At 39.8% G+C, this 12,468-nt stretch overlaps 1 protein-coding gene and 1 long non-coding RNA gene across 19 annotated transcripts in view; one reads left to right on the plus strand and one right to left on the minus strand.

Moving 5' to 3' along the window:
* Window positions 1-12,468, plus strand: part of LOC132648602 (uncharacterized) — a 45,198-nt gene that overhangs the window by 11,731 nt on the left and 20,999 nt on the right. The window lies entirely within an intron of this gene.
* Synj1 (synaptojanin 1) overlaps window positions 1-12,468 on the minus strand; it is a 77,163-nt gene that overhangs the window by 10,141 nt on the left and 54,554 nt on the right. For 7 of the 18 annotated variants that reach the window (XM_021628555.2, XM_060370716.1, XM_060370715.1 and 4 more), the window contains 8 exons: window positions 11,159-11,237; window positions 8,706-8,868; window positions 5,451-5,660; window positions 4,024-4,158; window positions 3,447-3,485; window positions 1,854-1,901; window positions 845-883; window positions 622-692 (listed from right to left, as the gene is read on the minus strand). In XM_021628555.2, the coding sequence (XP_021484230.1) occupies window positions 622-692; window positions 845-883; window positions 1,854-1,901; window positions 3,447-3,485; window positions 4,024-4,158; window positions 5,451-5,660; window positions 8,706-8,868; window positions 11,159-11,237 (784 nt within the window). The remainder of the gene's footprint in view (window positions 1-621; window positions 693-844; window positions 884-1,853; window positions 1,902-3,446; window positions 3,486-4,023; window positions 4,159-5,450; window positions 5,661-8,705; window positions 8,869-11,158; window positions 11,238-12,468) is intronic. The other 11 variants (XM_060370724.1, XM_060370723.1, XM_060370721.1 and 8 more) reach the window with 4 other exon arrangements.

The following is a 12,468-nucleotide window of genomic DNA, read 5'->3' on the forward strand; positions in this document are numbered from 1 at the left end:
GCACTCAGGGAGGCAGAGGCAGGTGGATCTCTGTGAGTTGGTGTAAGCCTGGTCTCCAAGTGAGTCCAGAACAGCCAAGGCTACACAGAGAAACCTTGTCTCGAAAAACCAAACCAACCAAACAAAAACAACAATACTTTTTTGGGGGAGGGGAGCAAACAGGGTCTCTACATAGTCCTAACTGTCCTGGAACTTACTAGGTAGACCATGCTGGCCTCAATCTCACAGAGATGCCCTTGCCCTTGCCTCGTGAGTGCTGGGATTAAAGTTGTGTGCTATCACTCCTGGCTGGAAGGATAACTATATATGTCCACGATTGGCTACCTGATAAACAGCTATCCAACTACATTACTCTTTATATTTCTAGGGACACTAAGGTGTTTATTTAGTGAATATAATTATATATATTATTGTTATCCAGAAAAGTTAGTGTCATTTGGAGGCATGTGAGAAGGGTTAGAGTTAAGATGTAGCTTGGAGATTACTAGTTTCCTCATTTTAGAGTTGCAGAACTGAAGCCTGGGAAGTTTCCCTGATTCCTCTCGAAGGTAAAAAATAGACTAGCTGCATATTGGAACCTACAACAAACACCTCTCAACTCCCAGGCTAGGTGTTACCTACCGGTCTGGCTGTACCATATCCAGCAGGTCCTGGGCCTGCAAGTCCTGCTTGAGGGGAAGGCTGGTTACGCCCTGAAACAAAGATATCACATTGTGCATTTAACCATAATAAAGTTTTTTTTTTTTTTAAAGTAAAAACAAATAAGAAACCAGGTACTTCTATTCCAAGTGTCTATTGCATAGTCCAGTTTTAAGGGAAAGTAACTACATTCAAGTGTTTTTACCTATATTATCTTTCCGTGTTGTTCCTGGGCTTTTGGGCGCTTTGAAGCAGAAAGGAAAAAACAATCAATCAAGTAAACAGTAAAACAACAGTCCATGGCATCACCCGATTGCTGTTTATTGCCAATAGAGACAGAGGCGTGAGATGGCAACACAACAAGCACTGAGCCATGGAGAAAGACAGAGACTGGGGTATTAGAGCCTGCATGGAAGACGAAGGGAGTCACACCACGGTGACACTCCTTACAGACCTCTGCTGTGAACCTTGAACCTGGTTAGCTGTTCCTTTCAGCTGGGCAGACAAATGGCTCCTGAGCTACAGCTACAGCTATGGCTCCTAGTAGCTTTGCCTGTCAAACTAGAGGTCATGCTAGGGTGAGGTCTTTGGGATTTCTACAGTAGGCCATTAGGATCAAGACAGAAGACAGGTGTAGATATACTTATATGCAGTGTTACAATATGGTTCAAACTCATTAGGAAGGTAGCCTAAACATGAAGGGAAATTATCTTAGACTTCCATTTTAAGAAATTCAAGTACAATGGTTATATTAAATACAACAAATCCTTAAATAATTACAGTTTTAAAATGGTACCAGTTTAAGTGGTCTTTTAAGGAAATGTAGCCTAATACCAAATATTTAGAAATATTTATTTAAAAAATCATCTTAAAATACTAGATTCTAGGACGTTACAGTTACTAATTTATAAAACTTCAGGTTAATCAAGAACATTGCTAAACATGGGACTTATTCAAGAAAAATAAAATGAAGGCATTTTTCTTTCAATGGTAATTTCATAGCCTGAGTACACAGGACGAGGTATGAACAACATAGGAACTTCAGGGACATTAATCGGATAGCCATTGGAAACTATATATACAACACAGAAAGAAAAGAGTAAAATATGTAGGGAGAAGGAGGGGTGCTTCTGGCAGGACTCAGTGTACCTTTAGACACTGGAGGGGCTGACATTTACAACACAAACCATATCTACAACGCAGAAATCTGTTACCTTCCATCTCTCTCCTAGCTACCCCAGGACTGGGAGGAGCTCCAACACCTTTTTAGAGAAAGAACAAAAGCTATATATTGTTCAGATCCCAGAGGAGAAGATGGAATACAGGCACACAATTATTCCTGCATTAAGGGTCTTTTATTGCTTTAAATCTTTTGGAAGTTATCAATCTAACCAAAGTGACTAGCTCAGAACTGACCTTTTCTTTCCTCAAATCTAAGAACAGAAGCGGGGTCACAGCTTCACTTTTATCTGAAATCACCAGCAGGAAGAAACCAAAACTATAGTCTAACACAAAACTTTATGATCTCCTCATTTCTTATATCTAGACTAGTAATACGTTATTTGATAGTTGAAAAGGAAAATAATCATACATGAAATTTCAATTCCACCTTAAATTTCTATGAAAAGACACTGATTTCTTTTTTTAAATTTATTTATTTATTATTTATACAGTATTCTGCCTGCATGTGTGCCTGCAGGCCAGAAGAGGGCACCAGATCTCATCATAGATGGTTGAGAGCCACCAGGTGGTTGCTGGGGATTGAACTCAGGATCTTTGGAATAACAGCCAGTGCTCTTAACCTCTGAGCCATCTCTCCAGCCCCAACACTGGTTTCTTAGAAGTCTGCTTTTGATGTACTCTCTAAGCTTACTCTCAGAGGACTACTGGCTGCAGAATAAGATGGGTTGGAGAGGAATTATGAAGAGAAGCATTTTAAAGTGGAACAGATTTTTAAGTAAGCTGCTGGTTTGCTAATATGATACAAGTTTTCATTTCAAAATTTATTTACTACATATTGTTTTCTAAAGAAGTAGAATTCACCCTAAAAATAAACAGATAAATGAAAATGTTTCATAGATACTACACTGTTCAAACAATTTGGCTATCCTTAATTTTCACCTAAGCAGGATTAGTTGCCATTCTGGCCCTGAATCTCAGGCATCTACCATGACAGGCAGCTAGGACACATGACTCTGTGGCCAGGGGCTTAGGAAAAGTAATGTTGGAGTTGCTCAAGCTCTTTGATGAACTGGTGCAATCTCCATCTTTTCTTGAGCTTTAGACTAAATGTACTCAGCAATAAACAGTGCAGACTGAGCTGCCAGCTTCGCTTTGTTTGTGCGTGCATGCGTGCGTGCATGTGTAAGCGCTGAGGATTAAATCCATGGCATGCACATGTCAGGTAAGCACACTTGAATGTGTCAGGTAAGCACATTCCCAGCGTTACTTTCAGTTTTCATGCTAACCAAATAAATTACTTTAAATACAAGCATCCAACAGTGAATAAAAATTATCTCATTGAAAATAAGAAAACTGTAGTTTTCCATAAAACAAATGAGGCAAGAATTTGATGATTTATTTAAAATGTAAAATAAGATATAGCTTATTAGTTATACTCACAGGTAAACTAAGCTCTAGTATGCTAACAGGAATTTGGAAGTTTGGAGCTCTTTTAACATGGAGTATAAATGTCATATATTTTGATGCTTACCAAACATACTTAAACTGTTTCTGCATTATAGGGTTCAAACTGCAAAGCACTGATAAACCAGCATTCACACAGGATAGCAAACATAAATGGTTACCTCCAAATTCTTTTCTAGCAGGTGCAGGACTCCTAGCCCCTTACAGTTCATAAGAAATTAGGCAGCAGAAAGGAAATGACATTAAACAAAGAGTTGAAATGTCAAGATAATACTCTAATAATCATGAAAGCACATGTCATGTAAATAGCTAGACATTACACACAAGTATTCAATCATATGCTCACAAGAAATGAACATTGCATTTAGCTAAGAGAACATGTAAAGAGGTATGTAAAACATATTAAAAATATGTGTGCTCTTCAGTTCTAAAATAAAATAAGAATTAAAAAAAATTAAACCTAGTTTTACCCAATAACATCATACATCCTCAATTATATCAAATTAGCAGAGCCCAAACGAGCATCTCCTGCACAGGCAGAGACAGCCTGACTTGTGCTTGATAGACACGTTGCCCTGTTGCTCCTCAGAATTCCTTTCAGGAAAGCTGAAGAAGTAACAATAATGGTCATATAAACACATACAGTCCAGGGGCTAGCAGCATGAAAGCACGCACGATGCTTTTAAGGTGATGCAGAGGAGGATTAAGTTAGCAGACATCGTAAGAGTAGCTGGTTACCTGAAGGTGGAGGTGGTCTCTGCGGTGGGGCAGGACGTGCTGGAGGAGCAACTGGGCGGGGAGGGGGTGGCCTCTTGGGCTCTAAGGTCTGGGAAGAATCCTTCTGGGCTGCTGTCTGAGGCTCCACTGGCGAACCTAAGAAAGTGCATAGGTAAGACTAGGTGCCAACTGGATGCTCGTGAGAAGGAACATGCTTGTATAACAAATAACGACTCTATTTTTTCCTCTTAATAGAATAGCAGTCTACTATGGAACCTGCCCTCTGACCTCTTACCTGGCTGAGGTGCTGAAAGCTGACTTACTGAGGAGGACTATTAAGGGACAAAATATACTGTTGGAGTTAAGTCGTATACAACTTCCTGGCCAGCAGAGAAAAGGGAAAAAGCCTAAAAGTTAAGTATTCTCATCAGACAACAGAAAATCCGAGGTTGTGAAACAGATAATTCTAACCACACAAATAAGACTGAGACAAACCCTCATGAGGCAGCAGCAGTGATGAGCTTCTGCTCCATTAAGAGTTCCTGTGCAGAAATCCAGCTCCTGTCTACAGGGCACTGTACATGGGCTAAGAAGCTAAATAACATGTACTGGTTAGTTCTGGTCAACTTGATTCAAGTTAGAGTCACTAGAGGAAAAAGGAACCTCAACTGATGGATTGCCTGTCAGATTGGTCTGCAGGCCACTTTCCCTGATTAATGATTGATGTGGGAAGGCCCAGACCACTGTGGGAGGAACTACCCTTGGGCAGGTGGTCCAGGTGGAATGGGAAAGCAGGCTGAGCTAGCCATGGGGAACAAGCCAGGAAACAGTAATCCTCCATGACCTCTGCATCAGCTCCTGCCTCCAGTCTTGCCTTGAGCTCGTGTTGTGGCTTGATGTACCTGTAAGCCAAATAAACCCTTTCTTCCCAAAGCTGGTTTTGGCCAGTGTATTAGTGTTTCTATCACTGCGACAAAACACCATGACCAAAAAGCAAGTTGGGGAGGAAAGGGTTTACGTGGCTTATACTGCCATATCGCTGTTCATCACTGAAGGATGTCAGGGCAAGAACTCCAACAGGGCAGGATCCTGGAGGCAGGAGCTGATGTGGAGGCCATGGAGGGTGCTGCTTACTTGCTTGCTCAGCCTGCTTTCTTACAGAACCCAGGACCAGCAGCTGAGGGATGGCACCACCCACAATGATCTGGGCCCTCCTGCACTGATCACTAATTACCTACAGCTGGGTCTTATGGAAGCATTTTTTTTCCATTAAGGTCCCCTCATTTCAGATGACTATAGTTTGTGACTTAGCTGACATATGAGCAGGCAGCTCATATGTCAGCTGTGTTTTTATCACAACAGAAAACAAACTAGGGCATAATAGTTATCCAAAGTTCAAACAAACTGGCTAGACAAAATCATACAAAAACTTCAAGTAAGATACACACTCTGTGAATTCAGAGGCCCTGGAGTCCTTGCTGGCGCTCGGCTGGGTCTGATGGGAAGAGAGGGTGCACAGTACTCGGGAACTGTAGGTGACTGGCAGGGACTGGTCCGGGGTGAAGAGCTTGGAGAAGTGCCAAGGCCAGAACTTGTGGATGGCTGTAGATGCTGAGGAAGAAGCTCTTCTACTTCAGCACTGTAGTCATCGACATCACCTAACAAGAGCAAGGCACCATAGACAGCACTTTTTAATAACTTTCACAAGAGGCTCTGCAGGGCTAAAAGTTAAAGACAACTTAAATGTTAAGGCAATCCCAACACATAGGAAATAAGCACAAGAACATGTAAAACTATTATATATATATATATATACTATTTGTAAATATAAAAATTAGAGTCAGTGCGAATGCCCTTACAGACAACATAAAGATGCCTATCCATTAGCTGCAGCTGCATTCGGAGCTGGGCTGACTAGAAGATCTCAGTAACCTTACAACCTCACAGTAAACAAGGTTTTGGGTATCACACTTAGCCAGAAGTCTCCCACTTCACGCCTTTTCACCCAACATAGATCCATTTCTCCGATCAGGTCTCGTCTCCACTTATCTAAGAGTTGGAAAGTAGGGTCAGGGCACCCCAGGCAACAGGATTCACAACCCAGAACATTAGCCTTCCTTTCAAGTCCCTTTTTCTGAAGGCTGTGTCACCAGGCAGCTAAGAAACACCCTTTATCCCACCTATTTCAGAAATATCCGCCCTCCATCCTTCCAGCGACTGGAACACTGACTAGTCAGTTTCTCAGACTAAGCAGAGAGCACAATGGTAAGTAAGCCTACCAGCTTTCCGCACTGCAGATGTCCTATGGGCGGCATGTAGAACAATCTCAACAGCTCAGTACTGTCCCCACTGACAGGGCCACTTCCACACTATGGACAGTGTACCCTCAAGCTTACATGACCTCCTGCAAGTTGCTTTCTCACCACACAGCTAATGCTGTGGCAATGCATGACTGGGTGGACGGATGAGGTCCAGTACATGCCACTTTGTCCTCAGAGACCTTACTGTCATTCCACCAGCCCTTTCATAGCATCAGCCTCCTCTTCTGGACCAGTCCCTTTCAAGCAGCACCAAGCACTTTGGGCTCTCCCCATTTAAAAGTAACTGTTCTGCCCCCTACTTTTTCCAGCTTCCACCCATAGCAATTTTCACCATCTGGCTTTACCCAAAATTATTCTTACAAAGGTCACTAACAGCCCCTTCACTGCTCCTAAATCAGACAAGTTTCTGTCCACATTTCTTCCCTCATCTTTCTGAGGTATGAGATACCCTGGACCATTCCTTCCTGGTTTCTTTTCATTTAAAAAAAAAAAGTTTTCTTTATGTAGTTTTTTATGTGTATGAGTATTTTGTTTGCATATATATATATGTGTGTGTGTGTGTGTGTGTGTGTGTATAACAAGAATTCAGTGACTGAAGAAGCCAGAAGAGGGTGTTAGATGCCCTGAAACTGGAGTTACAGATTCACCATGTGGGTCCTGAGAACCAAATCTAGTTACTCTACAAGAGCAGCCAGTACTTTTAACCACTGAGCCATCTCTTTAGCCCCTTGATTTAAACAAAACAAAACAAAACAAAACAAAACAAAACAAAACTACAAACTTTCCCATGGACTATTGCTCAACTATTCGTTATTACACTGATATCCCTTACTGTGATTGTCCATGGGAAAGTTTGTAGTTTTGTTTTTTAAATCAAGGGGCTAAGCAGATAAGGACATCGCAACCATCCTGAAGATACCTGATAAGCTAGGGCCAGACAGAAGGAGAGGAGGACACCCCGTCTCAGTGGACTTGGAGGAGATGAGGGAGGGAGGGGAGGATTGGGAGGAAAAGAGGGAGTGAGCTACAGCTGGGATATAAGTGAATGTATAAAATTATTTAAAAATAAAAAATATTAATAAAAAAAGAGTGAGTTCTAGAAGGAACTAACAAAGACCATGGTCATAGAATTTGCAGCGCCTGCATGCACCTCTACAATGGTTAATTTTTATTTAGCCTGATGGCCTACACAGATCAGTGGAGCCCATTTTTGGAAGTGTTTGTGAGAGCACCCAGAGGTGATTAAGTCAATGAGAACTCTGACACAATGAACTGACTAACACCCCAGTGAACGCATGAGATAATGACATTATTGCAAATCGGTAAAAAGTAGGTCGTAGACCTAGTGGGAGGAACTAGGTCAGTAGGAGTTTGTCTCTGGGGTCTACTTCTGCCCTGGCCTCCTCTTACAACACACTTTCCATTCTTCTTTGTCTCTTGTCTGCTAAGCCCAGCTTCCCCCATCTGTTCCACCTCCATAAGGTTCTTCCAAGTGTATGGACCAATCAACAAGGACTGAACCTCTGGAACCATGAACTCCCCCACCCCCCAAAAGAAATCCTGTCCGTAACTTGTTTCTGTCAGGGATATGGTCAAAACTAGAAAAGGAACCAACAACCTAGCACACAAAAAGTACAATAGTGTGGATCAAGCAAATGACCAAGATAAAAGTTAGTGATTATCCTAAAAGACATTTAACTTAAATGTGTTCTCTAGCAGTACAGAATCAGGTATTCATTTCTGGGAAAGCTGGTGATAGAACCCAGGGCCTTAGACACACTAAACATGCACTTTATCACAGAGCGATATCTTAGCGAAACTATGCTCACATATAAAACATTAGGAAGCAAATGTATTCAAATAATGAAATACATTATATATATATATATATATATATATATATATATATGCAAACATTTCAAATAATGTTTAAGAAAACTACAATTCTCAGACAATTTGCTCCAAAATTTCAATTGAAGTAGCTATTTATATACATGGGTTCAGTTCCATATTACTATGTTGCTAGCCACTAGGACTCTTTCAAATTTCCCTTGGAACATATCTTCTTTTGTAATTATAAACTCATTTCGGCAGTAAGAAGAATCATTTGGAACTTAACTATAATTATAAGCACAAACTGGCACACTCAAAATACCAATCTGTGTTTTTATCACATAATATAAACTAAAACATGCAAATGAATTTACTATAATGACAAAATAGCACATAAATTACCAAGTGTCATGTAATCGATAAACATACTCTATGAAACAAACCATCATTAGTACTGTGTTGCAGGAGAGAGAGAACGTGGGATTCTAAGTCATTGGTGCTGAGACAAATTTTTCTAGAATGCAGAATACAACTGCTCAACATACAAACCTTCCATGTCAAAGTCTGCTGTAACCTCTGCGTCTTCACCAAGCAGGGTGGAGCTTGTTGACGAGGGCAATGTGACACTGATTTTCTCTAAACTCATCTCTTCTTCCAAATTTTTAATCCAGTCTGGACTTTTTAAAGTAATTGTTATAGTCCGATTTAATAACTAGTTGATTAAAAAAAGATACAGAAGAAAAATTTATTAACATGAAAACTATTGTGGGGGAAGGGTGCCTATGTTACACTATGCAGTGGCACCAACAGTTTAATTCTAGTCAAAATAAAATCTTCCACATATACTAAAATTTTCCCATGTGCAGGTTAGAACTTATGATGTCAAATAAAAGTGGTTAGGATTATTCCTTTACTCTAGCCAGTATCTCTTCCTGACCAAATACAAAGCACTGATAATCTGGTATGTGATTTTGGTTTGGATCCATACATTAAATACCTGTTCCTACACTGAAACAACCATAGAGGAGACAGAAGGCCTCACGCATGTACTTGCTCTTGTCTGGTCCTCTCTCCCTTGGCATAATGGCCCTGAGAACTGCCCCACTGTATGCTATGTGCTAACTTATGGCTTTAGCATTTCAAATGTTGGGAGAATGTTGTGTGAAGATTATTTTGAATCGTCTACAAAAATTAACTGTTTTTGAACTAGAATGGCTGCAACATGTAAAGCACATAAAGCATGGCCTTGGCTTTTAAAAATACGTTTATACATTTTATACATTTTAATACACTTATATCTAATTATGATTTAATAAAACACCAACATGTTATAATCAAGTCTTATTGTCTCATTATTGTATTTTTTTAAACTCTTCAAAAAATTTGTTTTTGGTTATAAGATTGTTCGTCAAGGACATGGAGATGATATACAAGAAAAGCTCTCACTTAAAATCCAAAACATACAACGGTAAAATAAAAAAAAAAAAAAAAAAACATACAACGGAACAGCTTCCTAGTTACAAGCTCCTTCATACAGTTTCAACTTTCTTTTATTTGAAGAGTTCCTCAGCAGGAAATATTTATAAATGACCTATGTAGCTATGGTCAATACACAGTTGGCGATTCTGTGAGTAGATTCCAAAGCTCAAAGTATTATTGCTCTCAAGACTCCCTGAAGGCACAGAGGTCAGAAGCTCCTCACTTGAACAGCACGGCTTGTCTAACAGCAACTGAACTTTTTGACGTCAGGTTCATAAATCCCTTACTTGCTTATCAGGCCCAAGTATTAAAATCAATTCATCATTTTCCTATGTATTGCACAGATTTATATTTACCAAATATATTTTAAAAACACTTTAAAAAATCTGTGTGTGTGTATTTGTTTTGCTTCTGTTTATTTCTAAACACAGTCTTACTGTGTAGCCTAGGCTGGCTTACAGTTCACAGTGAGGCCCCTGTCTCAGCCTCCCAAGAGCTGGCATCACAGGTGAGTGCCACCATGCCTAGATGCTTCATATTTTTCTCTGAAATGGGATAATTCCTGAAAAGCTTAGGGTTAAATTAATTAAAGGCAATACATTAGAGGTTTAGAAATGAGTAACTTCTAAAAGGGTCAACTAAATATCTGACATTTTTTGCTTTTTCTGATTCATTTTGATATGAATATATTAGTACTGCATTCAAACAAAACTCAAGCAATACACACATGAAAAAAATTTTTTTTTCAAGGAAGCAAAAGTGAAATGACAAGAAAGGCTGTCCTGACAGAGTTGCTCACTGTTGGAGAAATGGAACCTAGAATTCAGTCTACTTTTGCCTACAGACCATATACTTAGCAATGTAGGATTTAGCTAGAAAAGAAAAACAGATTCATAAAAATTGACAGAAGCAGCATTTCACAGAAAGAAATATTACTCCAGGTCAGCAGTGAAAGTTCCCTACCAGTGACATTTCAAATCACAGACTGGAAACATCCCCAATGGTTAAATCTGAAAATGCTGCAATCAGGTATATTTGCTCTCTGTGGAAATTATGTATCCATGCTGAAACAGGGCACCTGACACCAAAGGCTTCCCTTAGCCACCTGGGAGGTAACTCCCTGGGAATGAGGAGGGCCTTTTGTCCCTTCTGCCTTGTGCTCTTGGAAATAAAGCATGTTCTACACTTGATAACAATGTAGAGGAGCTGGAATATCTACTCTCATTTTAAATGTTATAATATTTTGCATAAATATTATAGAAATCAAATTAGGCAGGAACATGTTTTCCTTTTCGTTTCTGTCAATGGTTAATATCTCTAAGAGAAAAGTAAAAAAACCTTACATTAGGCAGAAAACTAATAAAAAGGTCAACCAAATAAAAATAGTAAATAACCTTCACACAGTTCAGTCTTCTGTTTTCCTTAACTGAAAAAAATACACTTAGACAGTCAATTTGCATGTCTGTAAAAATAAAATCTTCAGACATATTTCAAATGGTTTAGAATTACCAAATCTATCTTACCTCTTTACCATTTAGGCTCAGAACATTCAAGGCAGAGCTTCCCTCCAAAAATGTTACCCACATTTTATCTTCTACGAATCTGAAGAGAAAGAAAAGCGATACCTAAGAATATAATTAGTTCATAATTATATAGACATAACTAGCTCACTCTGTAGTCACCAATGAACAGTTGGGGCAAGGAAGAACACATGCCGGCCACTGGACCGGTACTCAGAGGAGGTGCTCTTCCCACACCACCCTGCGAGATTGCTTCCTTTATTGTTAGGGACAGAGGCAGAGAAAGGGCTGCACTGAAGGTGTCCCTCAGGTTGGAAGCCACATCTACCCACTCTGCAGTCAGGCACTATGTTTTTCCACTGTTTCAGTGACTTTCCCAAAGGCCATTTTCTTTGATTAAGAAAGATAATAGGGACTATTAATGGGAAGGAAACCCCAAACAACCCAACTTGGTCACAAGGAGCTTCAGGTTAGGGTGTTTGTCGGCACAGACATTCCTTCCTCTCTGAGTCTTTGTTCTAATTCCAAGTTTATACCCTGGAAACAAAACCCCACTGCCCTACCTCACTATCTACCCCCCTCACCAAAGAAACAAAGGACACATTTTGATTATATAATGATATTTATAATCAAAGAAAAAAAATGCTCATCTGTCTGATTTACAGAAGCAATTTCACAAACTGAATCTCCCCTACTGTATGGAGAAAAACCTTTCTTTCTCATGCCCAGATTCTAAAAGATTATGGATTTTAAGAATGAGAGAAAGAAAGAGAAAAAGAAAAAGAGAAAAAGAAAGAAAAAGAGAGAAAGAAAGTGAGAGAAAGAATGCGAGGGAAAGAAAGAAAGAAAGAGAAGGACCAAGTAAAAGTGAGCCAAATTACTGTGCTCTATTGAAGCCATGTATCCCATGTATACACCTTATAATCACTTAGACATCACAATGACAACTGACTCAGCTTCTCTGGAATGAAATTATTAAGTTACAAGAACACTGTCAGTACACAGGATGGCATTCTTACCTAAATACTACCAAATGGCTGGCCATGGAGGATACCCCCTGTAAGACTGTTCTTGGGTATACCCTATCCTGAGCTCCAAACGTTGTTTGTTCTTTGGTAATGGCATTGTGGTCACAGCTGTAACCTTCACATCTACTCTTCTTTACTGTCTGCTTTTGTTTATCAACTTGGTATTATCCCTGGTGCCAGAGAGAATATCCTTACTGTCCAGATACCCATGGCTTTAGATCACAGTAACAGCGAGTTTCTCATCAATATTCTCCCTAACGTTGACAGTATTCTGAGGAAAGCTTT

This window comes from Meriones unguiculatus, chromosome 17 (assembly GCF_030254825.1).
Source record: "Meriones unguiculatus strain TT.TT164.6M chromosome 17, Bangor_MerUng_6.1, whole genome shotgun sequence".
Classification (NCBI taxonomy): domain Eukaryota; kingdom Metazoa; phylum Chordata; class Mammalia; order Rodentia; family Muridae; genus Meriones; species Meriones unguiculatus.